This window comes from Tachypleus tridentatus, chromosome 7, assembly GCF_004210375.1.
Source record: "Tachypleus tridentatus isolate NWPU-2018 chromosome 7, ASM421037v1, whole genome shotgun sequence".
NCBI classification, from domain to species: domain Eukaryota; kingdom Metazoa; phylum Arthropoda; class Merostomata; order Xiphosura; family Limulidae; genus Tachypleus; species Tachypleus tridentatus.
Window position 1 is genome coordinate 53163607 of NC_134831.1, and position 18087 is coordinate 53181693.

Sequence of the window (18087 nt, forward strand, 5' to 3'; positions counted from 1 at the left end):
AAGTTGGAAACAAGAAATCCTTAAACAGTGATAATATCTGTTTAAAACAGAGGAAATTAATAAATGTATACATTATTTTTTATTATACTTATTTTGTCTTCATTTTAGCAAAACTTTGATAACTTGATAGTAGTTAAAATACATTTAGTACTGCCTATCATGTATTTCTGATTAATTTGCTGACATTTCCAGTAATTTCAATTCAATTTGATTTTTTTTCCCTTAGGCAGTAAAAACAAGTCTTCTGACAATAAGAAAGATGGAGGAAAGATTGTAGACAGGCAGTCTGATCTCCGCAAATCTTCAAGAAGAAAGAAAGAAAAAGAAAACATTAAAGCAGAAGACACCAGTTCAACTTGTTCCACCAATTTTACTGGAAGTCGTTCATCAGTTGCAAGTAGTGACTTTGGAATGTTTTGCAGACCAGCAACTTCCAAAGAGGTAACAGGACCTGCAGAATTATACAATAGAATGAAATTAAAATAAGAAAATGTTCTGAATTTGACTGAATTATTTGTCATAAATATTATGTTGTCATCACTATAATATATAAGTTTTAAGTAAAGACAAAATATGGCAATTTTGTTGAAAAATGCTATTTATTTAACAATTCATCTTACATCTAATAACAATGAGCTGCAATTATGTAAATCAGATAGCATGTGATATCTGCCTCTGAGCAGTGGCATAACTAGAGAACATCAGTCCCAGTGCAGTCATAGCTCTCTCTTTCTATATATATATTATAACCATAACTTTTTCTTTTAAACCATAAGCCAAAACACATTAACATGAAATAAAATACACTCTCCTAATTTCTTATGTGAGACTAGCAAATTGGAGGTAAAAGACTGATTGATGGTGAATCTCCACCATGATGTGGGTCCTACTTACTGAGTTACCTCCAAAACCTAGGATACATTTTATAATTCCACATTGTGGTTCATACCCTAGGATTTTTTTTTTTTAATATGCAGCATATTTTATTTCATGTTAATGTGTTTTGGTTTATGATTTTAAAATAAATTTTTGATTATATTATAATTAATCAGAGGTTGGGATTTGTTGTTTTTAATGCAGTCCTTCCTCATGATTTTGTTTATTCAGTTAACTTCATTGAGATATAATTGTTTAATTTCACTAATATATACATAAAAACTAAATCAGTGTTAGGGAAGTAAACACATAGACATAATTTTATAAACACATAAATTATACAACACACTCCATTCCATTCTCCAACTGTATACCAATGTTCAAGATGTATCTCATCTAATCTGAAACACAGCTGAAAAGTAAATAAACAAAATTAGCACTGCAAGGCCTTCCAGAATATGGCTTAAGACAATTCTTGTGGGACTAAAGGCCATCACACACCAAAAGATAAGTCTCATTTAAAAATATTCTTCACTTATTAATATATTTTAGGTTTTAATGTACTAATACAAATGTCTTGCATGGAAAAACTTTGCTTTGATTTGTTGGATAGTTTATTTTAATTGTATAATGTAAATAAAGAATCAAACCTTTACAAATGAAACCAAATATATTGAAAATATGACACCTATTAGAAAAATAATTCAAAGTCTCTCTTGGTATAGATCAGTGGCTTTTGTACATCTTATATGTTTTGTTTGTTTATAATTTATTCCTACTGATTTTAATTAGTAAGAAATGAATTTAAAAATGTACAAATAGATTTAAAGAATTTATTATAAAGATTACTTGTGTTTTTGTTTTATACTTTTCAAACAATTTTATCATTATGATATTAGTTATGCCAATTTGTGGCAAAAATCAACATCTTAGTACTTGTGCACATCTAATGAATTTTTTAATGCTGTAGCATATGTAACAATTACTTTAGGTTCTGAACTTTTAGTACAAAAATTACTTTAATCTTAAAACCCTCTTTTTTTTTTTTTTTTTTGCTTTTCTGTGAAATGGCTAGATGATATGCAAACCCATCACGTTTTCTCTCTTTATAGTTTGATAATTAGTTAGTTTATCACTTAGAACTGACTCATTTTGTGCTTTTCTGAATTGTCTAGGATTTTTCTAAAGAAATTATTTTTTTTCTTGTGCTATAAAATTGTTTATATATAGATTTTTTAAAACTAATTATCTATATACATCTTAAATAAAGCATGTAATATAGTATTGAGTCCACAAAGTATTTCATATTTAACACCTTCTACATGAGCCAGTCTGGCATCTTGAATTGGATCCAAAACAGTAAGTAATTCTGTAAAGAATCAGATTGTTTTGACTGGGCAAAACAATGTTTGACACTGTTTTCGAGGTCTCGGTCACTGGGCCAGATCTGTAATCATGAAAGCCAACATAGAGATCTCTTGTAAAGTGATGTAGTTATGAAATGTATTAGATGTAGTTGTGAATGTGATCATTTAAGTATAGTGGTTAAGTTAGTACATACCAGCTGAATCAGATATTTGTCAAGTGATTACTGCATTGATAACAAAACATAAAAACAGGCACAATAGTGTTGTTATCTGTAGAAAGGGGGATTGGAATGATATGTTACCAATAATTACTTCCAATATTTTGTGCAGCTAAATGCATAGTAAGGCCCAATTATGTAGTGTTGAAGTTTAAGCAGATGTACGATGCATTACAAAATGATTTTGCTAGTGATTCTCAAATTAAAAATGCCACTTATACAATGAAGAGTATATATAAGAATGATGGTATAATCTATATAAATTTCAACATGTCTTATTTTCATGAATATTTACTTGTTGTTTTTTCATTTTAAAAGTTGTGGCAAGCTTCCTTCATGGAGATCTATCAAAATAACTGTAAATGTAAATCACTGGTTTCTGGAATGACCATCCTAGGGTCCATACTGAAAGATGCTGGTCTTGTCTTGTTCACGTGGCAGATGTTAAAAACATTTTTAGAAAACTATTGATAAAAAAAGAAATATAAATTCATTATTGTTATTTACCCTCATATTTAGTATTTTAAAGATATTAAGTAAACTTGTATTAATACATTTAATGTTACATGCCACATTCATAATTTGGAAGTTTTACCTTTGTAATTAATATGAATTATATGTGTGTGTGACAACCCTGTATTTCAAGAAATTATATATATGAAATAGAGAAAAAAGTTCAGAAACTTGGTAATTTTAGTATTTAACTTGATTGCCTTTCTAAATCATAAATTTACTCAGACTTTACCTTAAGAAGTAAAAATGTAACATGTCTATATTTTTAATTTTTGATTGTTATTGATTTTTGCAATATATCTGTTTCAGTCCCTGAATTCTGTTGAAGTAGCAACATTTTCAAGCCAATTTTTGGAGGGTTGTCACCTATGTCGAGTAATTCTTCCAGACAAGTCAACAACAGTAATCAAGACACAGCCTGGTGAAACTATTGGCACAATGTTACGTAGATTGATTGAGAGGCGAGGATTGGGGTTCTCAGCTGCTGATGCATTCATTGTTGCTACAGGAAAGGTACAAGAAGTATCAAGTGATCTTATATGATAAAAGTACAACAACTTATGTTTGCTCAGTTTTCTTATATATAAGCTACTTTTAACATCTGGTTTTCCTTACAACAGCTGGACGTTTCTGTAATAAAAGCCTTTGATTCTTGAAATATTTATGATTTTTTACTATTTTACCCAATTTTTGAATATTTGCTTTGAACTGCATAGAAAGAAAAAAAATGATATTTTTAATTGGCCCTGAACTTAATTGTATGAAGTACTTTGTGATTGTTGGTGTATAACAATAAAGTTTGAGGCTTCTGGTATGATGAATGATGCTCTTTCCACAATAAAAAAGTTATAACTAATTAAATTGTGAATTTCTTTATGTATTTTAAAGCCATGTAATAGTGATTTTTAATTTGTTACAATAGCACTTTCTTTAATGAAACTCTTTTTTGTGAAGGCTTTTGAAATTACTTATTTTCAGACTAAACCTTATTGGTTATAGCCTCAACATGTTCTCAAAACAAATTTATATGTAATAAATTTTTATGTATGATTTGTGTATTTTCTTGCTCTCACTCATACTTGATTTGTGTCCATAATACATCGTGTTTGGTCTTGTATGCTTTCTTGATTATTGATTGTATGCCAACTGGCCATTTTATTACCAATCAGCACAAATGATAAAATGAGTAGAACTGTGGAAAATTAACTGCTTATGCTTGCTGATATAAATATTTTGAAACAAAAAGATTTATATACAGTTGTATGTAATGCAGTTATTTTATGTTTTTATTCTTAATGGGTTAAGTGATTCTTTTTAAGATGATTTGGTAATAAATATTTTTTTAGTCATTCTTGAAAACCAAAATAAAATCAGTAGGTGTCATTACGAAAATTGTTACTAATGGTGGTTTCAGTCAATGGTGTTATCACTGTCCTTTTTTTAAGAGTATAAATATGAAGATGTCTATTCTGACATACCACTTTTTTTGTTTAATAAAGAGGTTAGTCCAATTAAAGAAAGAGGATACAGTACATATAGTATGTTTGAAATTAGATTTAAATGCCTAATAATCAACAGTCATGGTTTAACATTACTGAAAGTTAAAAAAGTCCATAAAGGGTGGTGTGTGCATGTTCTGGATTTACCACAGTTGTGATATTTTTCAATGTTACTAAGGGAAGAAGGATTTGGAAAAAGCTTTAGTGTTTCAAAGAAATATTTTTCTTTAAGAAAGAGAAAATAAGAGTTGTGTAACACTGCAATTTATGAAATATTAATTCCAAGTGCCAGCTGTGAACATTAATGTGCTTTAGCATAAAATTAAGCTATTTTTTATTAGAATTATTGTTATGCATCAGTTTGAATCTAATGTTTTTGGAATGATAAAATTAATCTCTTATTTCAGTTTTAGCATTTGTATGATCAACATTTATGTGGAGAATGAAAAATTTAGAACAGTTATTCTAAACATTGTTTCTAAAGTGTTGCTTTGTTTGACTTTTGTATTGAGGCTGTAGACCAGAATGCAGATGTTGCAACTTTGGGATACCAAGAACTTCGCATGGAACAGCGAATACTTTTCTGCTTGGATTTGCCTCAGAAAAAAGTCATTGGAGTAAAGGCAAAACCTGGGAAGACATGTGGAGAAGTGTTGAAACCAATCTTGGAGAAGTACCATTATAATATAGAACATATTGTCCTTCAACTGGTAATTTAATTTTCAAATGGTTTACTAGCATTTGACATGAGTATCACCTTTGTAAATGTAAATAGTTGTATTAGATATTAAGAAAAGAGTAGTTTGAAAGCAATGTGGTGAAGACACAAATCACATTTAGGTTTTGTTCATTCTGATTTTTTATTTATTTTTTGTATTTAACACATAGTTTCCTATAGTTTAGTAGCTCTTAACATATGAGCCATGAACTACTCAATGTGTTAGCATTCTTCTTCAGGCAGTATGTAGAAAGGAAGTACTAGTATTGTAGATTTGTATTCCACTGAGATTAAACAAAAAAAAAAATCAGGTGGTTCACTTTTCAAAATATTTGATAATCTCTACTCTGGTTTATGCTCATTTGAAAAAGTTGTATAAAACTATGTTCAAGTAGTATTATTTTTATATTTCATTAGGCTCGAACACAGAAACCTGTGACAAACCAGATGCCAATCTCTGTTCTGGATAACCAACGAGTGTTGGTTCAAACTAAGGATGACTACAAAGGTAAGATATGTTGATAATTAATGTTGAGCTTCTTAAGAGAGCTTTCTTTTAAAATGCTAAAAACATTTTAAAATCTCATATTCCATGCTTTATATTATTACAGAAATTGTTCTTTTTTTGCATAAATTGCATTTTCTTTCTAATTAAAACCCTCTGTTTCTAGTGGAACACTGTGCTACTTCCTGCAAGCATAAATATTAATTTTTTGTGCCCTCTTTTTGTAGAGTGGGCCCCTGAGAGTGGTAAGATAATTCCAATAGCTGTTCGGCTACAACAGTCAGCGAATACTCCAGAGCAAGAGGATGTTACTAAAAAAGCATTTGAAGAATTGTTAAACCAAAGCTCACAACTTCAGTTTGATGACTTGGGTGTAGTGGATTTAGAAAATCAAAGATCTGTGGAGAACAAAGTAAGAATTAATGGAGGGAGGGATAAATCTATTGTGTAAGATCAACTGTGTTTAGTTTTGTGGATTTTTGTTTGTTATAGAAAAATATGTATTAAAAAGTAACTTGTACATTTATATAAATTCAGATTTAATAAACATTGGTTTAGTAACTGTTGGATAATGTGCACAAAGTAAGGACAAGTTCTCACCAAGTTTCGGTGCAGTATGAAATGAGAAAGCTTGACTCTTACTGCAGGTAAAGCCTTTGCCAGCAACAATACAGCTACAGAGTGGTTTTACTGAGCCAAAGAAACTACAGTCTGGCCTTGTTCGTCGCAATTCGTTTCATCTAGACCATGAAAGCCAGTCCAGTCTGAAAAATAAGTCAAAACATAATTTTGGTAACCGAACCTCTCTACATGAAGCAATGGGCATAAAAGTTCAACTTCCTATGCTGGATCATCCTATTTCTAGTCAAGATGGAACTAAACTGGAACGGGATGGTCAGTTTTATTTTAACTGTTTGTAATATTCTAAGGTTTAAAGGCTTCTCAGTAATTTTTAGATTAAATACTTTATTGGCAAATATTTGAAATTGATTGCATAAAAATAATTATTTTGTTTGAGAAAAACTTTGTACAGTCATTAAATTGTCAAGAAAATGACATTCTGATACAGTACATTACCTCCACATACATAAATAGCTATTCTCATACAGTGCTATCCTCTGTGTGTAGAATTTTTTTTACATGCCACAAGCTTTGAATCTTCCACATCTTAAAAAGACTGATTCTAGAGCATCTTGCATGCAAATTATTCTGCAACAACCATCCATCAATAATAGTGCAATATACTCTCTTGATGCATGTAACTGTTCAGTTCTACCAAACTGTCACTTCTTGCTTGGCAGTACTCATACCATCAATAATAGTGCAATATACTCTCTTGATGCATGTAACTGTTCAGTTCTACCAAACTGTCACTTCTTGTTTGGCAGTACTCATACCATCAATAATAGTGCAATATACTCTCTTGATGCATGTAACTGTTCAGTTCTACCAAACTGTCACTTCTTGCTTGGCAGTACTCATACCATCAATAATAGTGCAATATACTCTCTTGATGCATGTAACTGTTCAGTTCTACCAAACTGTCACTTCTTGTTTGGCAGTACTCATACCATCAATAATAGTGCAATATACTCTCTTGATGCATGTAACTGTTCAGTTCTACCAAACTGTCACTTCTTGCTTGGCAGTACTCATATGTTCTGTTGTTTAATTTATGCTCTTTTCAGGTGATTTATTGTAACTTTTTCCGTATCTTTCTATTAATTTTTCTCAATAGGTTTATTATTTATTATACAATTGTAATATTTGTGATTGTTTTAGTCATTCTGAAGTGGAATTATTTTATATTTATACCCAATTACAGAACTAATTACTTCATTACAAAAATAGTTTCTTTGTGCAAACACAGTTGTGTTTGGTTATTTATTTTTGCTTTATTAATTCTATGTTTACACTGGCTTCAGGTCACAGTACGCCAAGGGAGGATTTTCAGCTTTACTTTGTCAGGAGATTTATTGTTCAAGGAGTTGATATACATTGGGCCTCGCCTCAAGTTTTGGGGTCCACAAACTTTGACAAATAGTTTGTCAACTTTAGAAAAATAAAATGTTATATTGTTATGGTTTTTGAATACTTTATTATTATTATTATTAGTTTTATTATACAAGTTTCATTTAATTTAGTTTACTCATAGTTCAGTTTAGGTTAGAAATTAGGCTTAATTGTATCCTTTTTCTATACCACTGATACTGGGGTTCTTTGTTATTTTAGGATTACCTGTAATTGAACCTTACTGGGAAACCAATCATTCTTTTAATTATTGTTTTTCTTCTATGCATTACTCTTTATACGTAGGTTATTGTTCATACACACTCATTTAATTTTATAAATACATTTTTATTTCATTTTCATTGTTAAACTTATTGTTAGGTTTTTTTTAATTTTAGGGCTTAGTGATATCCTTTGTCCTGAACTATTTGATTAGGCTTAAAATGTGTCTGTAATTACCAATTACCAATCTTACCAATAATTTTGTTTAATTTATACTCTGTACTTGGTTTCCTTAATTTTGGTTTTGTGTGGGTCCCTGTCTGCTCCCAATATTACTTCTTCTCCTCCTGTACCCTCCTCAGAAGGCTCATATTTTCAGTTTTCTTTTACCTCATCATGGACTGCATTCTAGGCTTATCCGTGTTGGTTTTTTTAAGTCACATTTCACAGTATATTACCTTCTAACATTGTCTCTTTATAATCTTTTTGTCTCTTTTGAGATTGGGTATTTTCAAGCCTCTCCATATACAGGCTTTAATTCTTTTTGCCTGAGCTTACCATCAGGCAGGATTTCTTCTTAATTTTGTGTTATTCAGATCTCTGTTAATCCTTTCCATTCTTCCCCTACCCAGTTTCTCAGTTTTGTTTTACCCTGTCTTCTCTCCTACAGGTAATTTTTACCTTCTCCTCCTTCCCTCTATATTGTGGACAGGTCTCTCTTCTGTTCTTTCCCTCTCCATGTAGTTTCTTTCCTTTTAGGAACTTCTTGAGTGGGACACTGCTGTTTGTTTTTAGTCCACTATTAATAGGGACTTGAAGTCAGTTTTTTTTCTCCATCAGTCCATATTCCTGGAGCTTCTCCTATATATTTAGAGTCATGTGGGTTATAAAGCCTTGCTTTATTCGATTTTTGTTGTTGTTGTTTTATTCCAAAAATTGTCATCTTTATCCTTTAACAAGTCCAGCAATTTTCCCTCTTTTTTGCCTGTTCTACCAATGGTTTTTTTTTCTATTTGTCTTCTATGCTTGATACTGTTTGGAGCTCTGGATTGATTGGTTCCACTTCAGCTACTTCTTGGGTCTTCTCTGTTTTCATATGTAGTCTTTGTTCATATATAGGTTTGCTATCCTGCCTGTTGAGGTATTTCCACATTACATGTTCTTATTTTCCATTATCAGGACTCTGTTTTAGGTTATTTCACCATGTGATTTGGTCTCAGTTTTATGCCTTGCTCTTTGTACTTGCCTGGGACTGTGCACCTTTTGTGGGATGGTCTACATTTAGCTGAGCTTAAACTTTTCGTGAGTGGTTTTATGTATACCATTCATTGGCTGAACAGCTTTTGTTAATTACTTCCAAATAGGGGTAGTCTACTCCAAATACTCATTCCATAATTTGCTCAGGTTGATGTTTCTCCTTTTTTTTTTTTTTTTCTGTTTCATACTTCACATTCTAGTCTCTTTGGGATGGGTATTTTTACACAACTCTTTCAACTGGGACTATCCATTGATTTTCCTATTAATTTTCTTTCTTTCTTCTTCTAAACATGTTGAAAGATTTTCGCATTCCCCATATTGTTTGGTTTTCTGCTTCCTTCTCCTCTTCTGCATTGTTTCTCTTCCCTGATGCTCATCCAGTGGTTTAAGGTGAAATTTGGTCTGTAGAAGGCTTCAGGAATATAGTTTCCAAACAAATAGCTTTATTCCCTTCATACCAAAGATCCAGTTCAGTGTGATTTAGTTCACTCTTTTCATTTTGTCAACATTTGATTAATCATGTTTCATTTCAAATATCTGATGGTGGTGGCTTCTATTACTTGCAAACATGATGTTCTTTCTTGATCCTTTTGTGGTTGACAGTGAATCTTCCTTTTTGAACCCATGCACTTCATGTGCACCTTCTGGATGGTCAAGTTCCAGGTTTTTGTCTTTGTTGCTCACTGCTTTTTCAATCCCATCACATTTTCTTCCTAGGAATGACTTCTCAATTCTCCAATGTTTGATGGTTTTTATGAAGTTTTTTAATTTTTTCAATTTCTGAATAATTCCCTCTTGTTTTTAACTTCTAGTTCATCATCCCATTGCTCTGGTTGTTGATATATTCTGACAGGATTATATCTATTTTTTTCTCTTCCATAATTTTTTTCCAAAATATTTATTCAACTTTGTCTCTGGCTCAGGTCTTTCTAATTGATTTATGGAATTTTCTGCTGTTTGAACTTGACTGTTTCCTTTGTTCTGGATCATTTTTGTCTTCCATTTTGTAGCTCATGTGGCATACTCATTTCAACTTTTCCATTTCTTAACATATTCATCTTGATTGTTTCCAGATGATCTTGTCAGTCCAGTACGTGTTTTGAGTTGCTTCATTGTTTCCCAGGTTATTCTGTGGAATCCACCTCCCACAGTTTCTTTCTGTGACCCAGTAGGTTTGGATTGTGATCCAAGTGACCTTCTGTTCCTTGGATCTTTTTTTCCCATCATCTATTCCTCATGTCTTCACTCAGACAATGCACTTTTGCTACATATCCAAACTGTCATCTGTTGGAGGTACTTTGTCTATCAAACATCAGAACTACTCCTTATACATTCATCTTCCATATTTTAATTTAGATAGCTGTTTCTTCCATGTAAGAGTACCATCATCCACTAGTTTCCATTCTTCACTCTTTTGTGAGATTGTGACTGGGTAAGTTACCTTTTAGTATACATACCTCTTATTTTCAGTGACATCTCTCTTTCTTTTTAATCATTGATCCTGCTCTGTTGCAAGTGATGTCTATCCTGGTGTACATAGACTAATAAAAGCCATACTTTGAGAATTTGATGACTCAACCATTATAATTCAATGGCTATGCAATGCGCATTGTGGAGTTGGGGTGTTCCACAAGATCAGTGTAGGTTTATCCTTGCAATATGTTTGCTTCATTAGTTTGTCCATCCCATACCATATTAACCCATAGAATACATGAGTAAAACAGAAGAGGGTAACAGCCCATCCCTACCATGCCTTGTATTGAATACATCAGTATGATCTGCTTTTCAAATTAGGGTTTTGTGGTCACTCATTGTACTGTCTCAGGTGTTGTCATTCCTTCAGACTCTCCACTATGTCTTCCCCTTCTTTTCTTCAAGTGGAGTTAGAGAATCCTTACCACTTTCCAGTTCCAAGCCACTGGGGGTGGTGGACCATAGAGGAATCCCCCTAAATTAATAACTAAATACAAATAATATATATAAATTATTATAAAACCATTTAGTTGAGAGGAGGGTGGGTGGTGGCATTATGTTGGTTTAGGTGTCAATATTTCCTTCACTATATAACACAGGAGTGAGCCATCAAAATTTCAGTTCACCCCTTTTGGATCCCTCATCCTACTCTCATGTGGTTGTGAGTTCCTAGTGGCTGAGTTTTGGTTATAGAGATGAACCAACTAACATAAATCCTCACAGATGTATTACAGTTGTTTCTATATGCCCAGTCATTTCTACTCTTGTTTCTTTTCCATATAGCATGTCACAATGGAAGTTCTTGCAGATTAGTACAGTTCTTCCCCTTCTGCTATCCTTTGATGATTATTATTCCATTGATGTTCCTGAACTTGTGATGGTTTCTGCCATTAGATTTTTGAGTGAGATGGGGTTTACATTATAGTTTTTTTTTTTTTTTTCAAATGTCAGGTTCCCAGATTAATTCTTCAATTTCTCACATTGTGATAAAACAACAATATGCCTGTTCATAGATTCCCAGAATTTGTGGTAAAGATGGTATCCTCTTTCTTACCCTTACATGGATGTTGATACCCAGTGGGATGGGTTTTGGATGTTGTTTACTTTCTATGTATGGTACATTGTACCCTAGTCATTCAACACCTAGGGGAACATCCTTTAATTATACTCATATTTATGTTTTCTGTGATTGAGTTTTAATAACTTTAATATATAATATATGGTTCAGGTCAATATCCTGCCATAGTTCTCTCCCATTCAGTTGTGCTCCTTGGATTTTCTGACCATATATGCAACATCTTTCCATAACAGGCAAAGAGTATACCAGGTTGAGAAGTGATGCCATCTCCCATGTACAGTCTTCGACATCAAATATCTCTTTGAGAGTCCTTCTGACACTTTTAAAGGATGCTCCTTTTTTTCCCTCACAATAATCCCTCCACCTGCTCAGTGTGGGATTCTAGCAATTATGTGAGAGAATGTAATATACTGTATCAGAAATTATAATTTCAGTATACTGAAAATGTATTTCCAACAGGTACTTACTGAAAATTGGTGCTTCTATTTTCTGCCAAAACCTCAGGTTATAGTTGTGGTAATTGAAAAGATGGAGTCGTGCATTAACATAGTATGTGTCACTCATATTGGTGGAGTGTTGTCACATGATGATTTACATGCAAGATACATTGGAATCAGTCTGTTACAAATTTGGAAAATTTAAGGCTCGTGGCATGCAATTTTTATTTTTATTTTTTGTTGTTGTTTTTTTGCATATACTGGGCAGCACTGAATGATAATAGCTATTTATGTGAGAGAAGGTAATGTACTCTTATCAGAAAGTAATTTTCACTGTAGCAAAATTATAACTTTCATACACTCAAAAATGTTTTGTGCTAAACTCTTAAGATAAAAGTGCAAACTGTATCTTTGTATGTTTTGTAAACACTTCAGACATTGGCTTTCTTCAGAATCATATTTAGACAATACATGTGAAATGTATTACTGTGTTCTGATTGTATATACTATGTATTGCAAAGAAGATTAGTGTTGACTGAATTGTTGAAGAAAATATATCTACCTTAACAGGAAAATGCATTTATTGTTTTTATGTTTTTAGACCTTTTTGAAGTGTGGAATAGAGCTGAGCGGGGTCGACTTGATGATCAGCGAGGCACAGAGATCAATTTTGAACTACCAGATTTTCTCAAAGTAGAATCTAATTTATTAAGCAAAAAAAAGAGGCTTGGGCAAAGTCTTCCTGCAGAACAGGAGTTGAGAGAAATTGTGAAATATAGAGACCATTCAAAGAAAATCGAAGATCACACATACCTTTTGCAAAGTTTGAAAAAGATTTGGATATTTCGCCAACCCTACACTTTTCTGATCATAGTTTCAGTGTTGATTCAATTTTTCCTACTTCAGAACAAGCGGAGGAATACTTTGGTGCTAGCCTGAGATGTAGGCCTCATTTAGGCTTTCCAGGTGACATGCAGTCAGAAAGATTTTTTTGTGATTGGAGAATTCCTCCTACAAGTAGACAACGTCCAGTGCCTCCTTTGCCAGGTATACCACTGGTTAAGCTCCCTCCTCGGCCTTCTTCCCATCCAATCCCACGTTTTCCACCATATCAACGACCTACAACCAGAAGCCTTCCACTCTGCATAGAAGAGTCAAGTTTTAGAGCTCCTTCTATATCTCCAGCAACAGACATGGATGATCCCTTGTTCAAGGATAACATAGAGACATTAGACTTAGATCTGGATCTTGATGTAAATTTGAAAGCTCAGCAATCAAATGATGAATCCTTGAATCGGTTGAAGATTCCCCCTCCATCAGTCTTAACAAGTACTGCTATTCATTTAGACAAGGCCAATTATTCACCAGTTAAAACAGCTATAAATGACAATAATTCAGATAAAAAGTCTTTTTCTCCACCTCCTTGTCATCATTCACCCACCAGAAGATTATCTTGTGAACCACCCCCTCTTCCTCCTAAAGCTAAAGCCCGAGGCCCTCCACCACGCCCTCCTAGTCGTCAGTGTCCATCTATGAATGCTCACTGTTGTCAAGGTTCAGAAGAGGAACTAACTAGCGAGAATGATTTCCGTATCCCTCTTGCCACTACCACTCAGAGCATAGCCAATAGTAGGGCAGAGTTCAACAAACTGAAAAATTGGGCAAAAAGAGGACTTCAGCATGAAAAGGAAAACTCTTCAGCTAAATGTAACATTAGCTTTGTATAATCCAGCTTTCTTTAGAAATAAATCTTATGGCAATAGTTTTTTTTAAAACATTTATAAGGTTGCCATATGTAAGAAAATTGTATAGGTTGAAACTAGAATATATTTTGTAGTTTCTCTTTAATGTGTGTTTGATAAACCTATACCTGTAAAGAAATGCAAATTTAGTACAAGTGTTGTCACTAATCCTTTTTTTCATGCTGTAGAAATGTTTTGTTTTAAACATTGTGTTATCTGTATACAAAAATTCCAGCTCTTGTTTATATAAGCATAAAATGTTGATTATAAAACAAGATAAAATTTCTTTTTTAAAATATATATATTCAGGGATTTAAATAATTTAATTTTTAGAACTGAAGCTACTTGTTAGTTTTGAGAATATTTTAACACAAGAACTACATTTATTTTGCTCTGATTTCAACTAAAATTTACTTTCAAAACTTAATTCTCTTTGTATTAATATGACTGATGTAGGTGTCAGTATTGGTCATGTAGACCTTAGCTTTCTAGTTTTATTAACAAATAAGTAGAGGAACTAATTCCATCAGTAGATGTTAAAAATGAGTCTAAGGTTGTAAAAATAACTTTATTACAGACATACACACAAATATGAAAAAAACAAATTACCATAATTGGTCCCATAGCCTGACAAATTGGTTTGAGTCTTTGTAATTAAACTTTCATAGCTAGTTATCTGTTATTTTAGCATCCCTTTTGGTTGTAATCTTATTGAAAATAGGGAGGTATCTATGTAGAAAATAATTAAGAATGCAGGCATCACCTTGCTGAAATGTTCAATGATTTCATCATCATGTGATACCCAAGGTAGCAGAAAGAAACAGTGTACCAGTTATTACTTGAGACAATACTTTTGGTATATTTTATATTGGTTCATCTGTATTCCTAATATTTATATGTAGTAAAATATGATACCATATGATTTTATTGTTATTTATCACTTACACTTATAGATTTGTAAGATACTCCATTCAAAAATATTTAATCATGACATTTGGACATTCACTGAGAGAGAGAAAATATATATATATATATGAACTAAAGGTTAGTATAATATTTACCTAACTTCTTTCACTAGCATAGTTAGTACTTAGACATGGTGGACTGAAACCGTTGTAGGAGAGGATAGATGAAAATAAATTTGAGTGTAATTTACATATACAACATTGCTAATCTAGTTTTCCAATATGATTTAAGAAAAAAAAGGAATTTTAACATTAAGTTTTCTAATCAGATAGGAACAGTGTCAATGAAATATGTAGTGCTGAATACAATAAGTGTTTGACAATAGGTTCAGTTAGCCATTTTCTTTTTATTCTAGGAGAACTAACTAGGTGATGTGATTATGAAATGATGAGGGGTTTAAATAATATAATATCTTGCAAGAAATGCCATCCATGTTTAACATATGAAAGTGTACATACTGGAAATTTTGTAACTTATTTATTTTGTTTAGTTTATGACTTTAACCGTACAATTTAAAAATTACCTGATTTTTATAGCCTTCTATGTGAATAACAAGGTTGTGTAATAAAAAGTAGTCTTGCTGGCCCTGTCATTAATGCAATAATTGTGCTAGTCTGTTCTTTAGGCACATGAACATTTTTAGTTGTAATAACTTTAAATGATATTGCTTCTGTTCTATACAGTTAGATATATTTCAAGTTGTTTGTTTCACTTATCTATTAAATTTCTTTTCATATCTTGTTGAGTGTTTATGATTACCTGATAGCTGATCTACTGAAACTAGATTAGTTTTTTCATACTTCAAACAGATGACCTTTACTTTGTTAATAAATTCTGTTTTGTAAGTTGTTTTCATTGATTCATCTAAAACCTTTTTACTTATAAAGCCTAAGTCAGCAAAACATTGATGCAAGAAGATTAGTTTGACAGTTATTATTTATACAATTGATTTTAAATAGCACCTAGACCACTACTGAGTGTTGTATCCCTGTTGTCTTGATGACCCTTGTTATTAAAATGGCCTTCTTGGTATTGGATATGACAGGTGTAGTTTAATTGGCATATTGCATTTTTTTCAGTACTTCCACTTACAAATTCTTAGAAGTGCTAATATTGAACCACTAAGTATAATGTAAAATTATAATTGTCATAAAGATGTGATATCACTTTGGTGTTTATACGTATGAAAGTTAACAGAAAAATATTTTGTGAAGTAGGGAGAAAAACTTGTAAGACCCTGTTGAAGGAATAAAATGGGACAGGCTAAAATACATAAAGAATTTTCCTATTATTTGGTAGTGAGAAGTCAAAGGTAATCTGAAATACAATCTAGCAGGAATCTTTTGTGGTGAGAAATGAAAACTGAAGGTGAGTTATTTTAGAAAAAAAAAGTTTTTTGCTTTCTTTTGGAGTGAAATTGCACATGTAGAATTTTGAACTTTGAGAAGTTTTAATTGAGGAATAGAATGGCTAGATATTGGGTTGACCCTTAAAATCAGAGTTATGTTATTTCAATAATTGAACAATGTTCTAAATGTTATTTTTACAACTTAGAATTTTGTTAGTCAATTCTAACTTGTACTACTCTTTGTGCATCCCAAATCTATATTCTAGTGTAAACTGTTCACTGCCGTGTAAACATGTCTAAGATGGTGGGTTTCCAAACTGTGGGCCATAGGCCATTGGGACTCCTTAGTCAGGATATGGAATATTCTGGATATGTGCTGAAGGAGTTTGGGAACTCCTGGTCTAAGAGTATGTAATTAGATCATTCCCCACAAGGTACTGCAGAAAAGTGGTACAATTCAGCTACTAGATTTTCAAGTGTTTAGATATTTAACTTTTTGAACCACTTGTTAGCAGCTTTAAACCTTTTAAATCAGGTGCTCAGTTTTTGATTTATTTTGATATTGTAATGATGTCTTGAATCTTTAAAGTATTATTCCTAACTTATTAGATGATTTACAAAATATTTCAGTGCTAAAATTGTTTTGTCACTTGATGCATTAAATGTAAAAATATTTGAATATTTTAACTAGTTTCATATTTTAGCCTGATATTTCACAGGCGTTTCTCTTATGAGTTTATACCTTGGTCATAAATATTGTTTATTATAAAAACTTTAATACCACAACCATAAAGTATAGTTCTGGCACCTTTGTTCACTGTCATTTTTGAAGAAAGGCATGTCAGTGTACATAAATAGAATTTTTTTTCTTGTGTTTGATATTATTTGGTACTTTTTATTGGAGGTTTTGTTAACCTCAATTCTTTTATTATCTTTGACATTTTTATTGTTTTCACATTCTGTTAATTTCTGTTTTAGAAAATGTAATATGTATATATTGTGTGTGGTACGAAATTTGTATGTAGTAATTTTAAAATATATCTTTCTTGAATATAATAATTGGTATTGGATAATTACTGATATTTTATATAAACTTGTTATTATTCATATTTGTGTGAAATTAGAATTTCTGTGTGAAAGTGAGTGCCAATTTGTAAATCATAACAATCATACAATGACATGAGTAAATCATGTGGGTAAAAATGTGTTTGTCAGAAAAATATTGTACATTTGTAGCTGCTTGGGGTAATGTTGAACCTGGTGTATAACGTGATCATTATCTATTTGTGAAGGTGGTGTTCGTGAACAATATTTTTATTTGGGCTGGGAAGGAGCGGTAAATTTCCATCACAGCACAACTCCAGTATTGGGTTTAATACATTGTATATTTATCTTCAGAATAAAGCTTTTTATTTTACATGCATTTTGAACTCTGTGTTATTTAATATATCTAGACAGTTAATATGTGAAACAAACAGTTCTTGTGCGAAGAAATTTAGATAAAATTAATCAAACGAAACATCAACATTTTTTACTTGCACAGTGATTCATTTGTGGAGTTTAAAAATATAAATTAAAAAGTTTTAGAAACAACATGCTTCAGTAGAGATAATTCCACCATCTTGAAAAGAATAAACTACGCATGAAGAATCTTATAAACTTATTAAGGTGTATAATTAGTATGTTTTTACAGTGTGCCATTTAGAACAACGATTTTCAAAAATTTAATTCCATGTATCCTGGGCGTAAATCTCTATTTATATTCATTTTGTTTTTAACTATTTCTAAAGATTCTCTTGTGTTTAGTTTCATCTTTTCTCTTTATCTGTTTAAGTATTTTTATATTATCAAAGTCAAT

General features: G+C 31.7%; 2 protein-coding genes across 3 annotated transcripts in view; both read left to right on the plus strand.

Annotated features, from left to right (window-relative positions):
• LOC143255665 (regulator of G-protein signaling loco-like) overlaps nt 1–17652 on the plus strand; it is a 102401-nt gene extending 84749 nt beyond the window's left edge. Inside the window, 7 exon segments of the mRNA XM_076511700.1 lie at nt 227–441; nt 3284–3487; nt 4986–5183; nt 5609–5699; nt 5924–6108; nt 6344–6590; nt 12775–17652. Of these exon segments, the coding sequence (XP_076367815.1) occupies nt 227–441; nt 3284–3487; nt 4986–5183; nt 5609–5699; nt 5924–6108; nt 6344–6590; nt 12775–13112 (1478 nt within the window). The 3' untranslated portion in view covers nt 13113–17652.
• On the plus strand, nt 13145–17652 carry LOC143255664 (uncharacterized). 2 transcript variants are annotated; one of them, XR_013030785.1, is made up of 3 exons: nt 13145–13880; nt 16181–16249; nt 17522–17652. XR_013030785.1 is itself a non-coding variant. In XM_076511699.1 (2 exons), the coding sequence occupies exons 1-2, from the start codon at nt 13145–13147 to the stop codon at nt 16195–16197; spliced, it is 753 nt and encodes a 250-aa protein (XP_076367814.1). In that variant the 3' UTR covers nt 16198–17652. The 2 variants fall into 2 exon arrangements, 1 of the variants encoding a protein (XP_076367814.1); XM_076511699.1 differs by having other exon boundaries at nt 16181–17652.
• Nucleotides 17653–18087: the final 435 nt, after the last annotated feature.

Bases quoted from the DNA above. Each gene is read 5' to 3' on its own strand.
- LOC143255664 (XM_076511699.1), top strand. From the start codon at position 13,145: ATGCAGTCAGAAAGATTTTTTTGTGATTGGAGAATTCCTCCTACAAGT.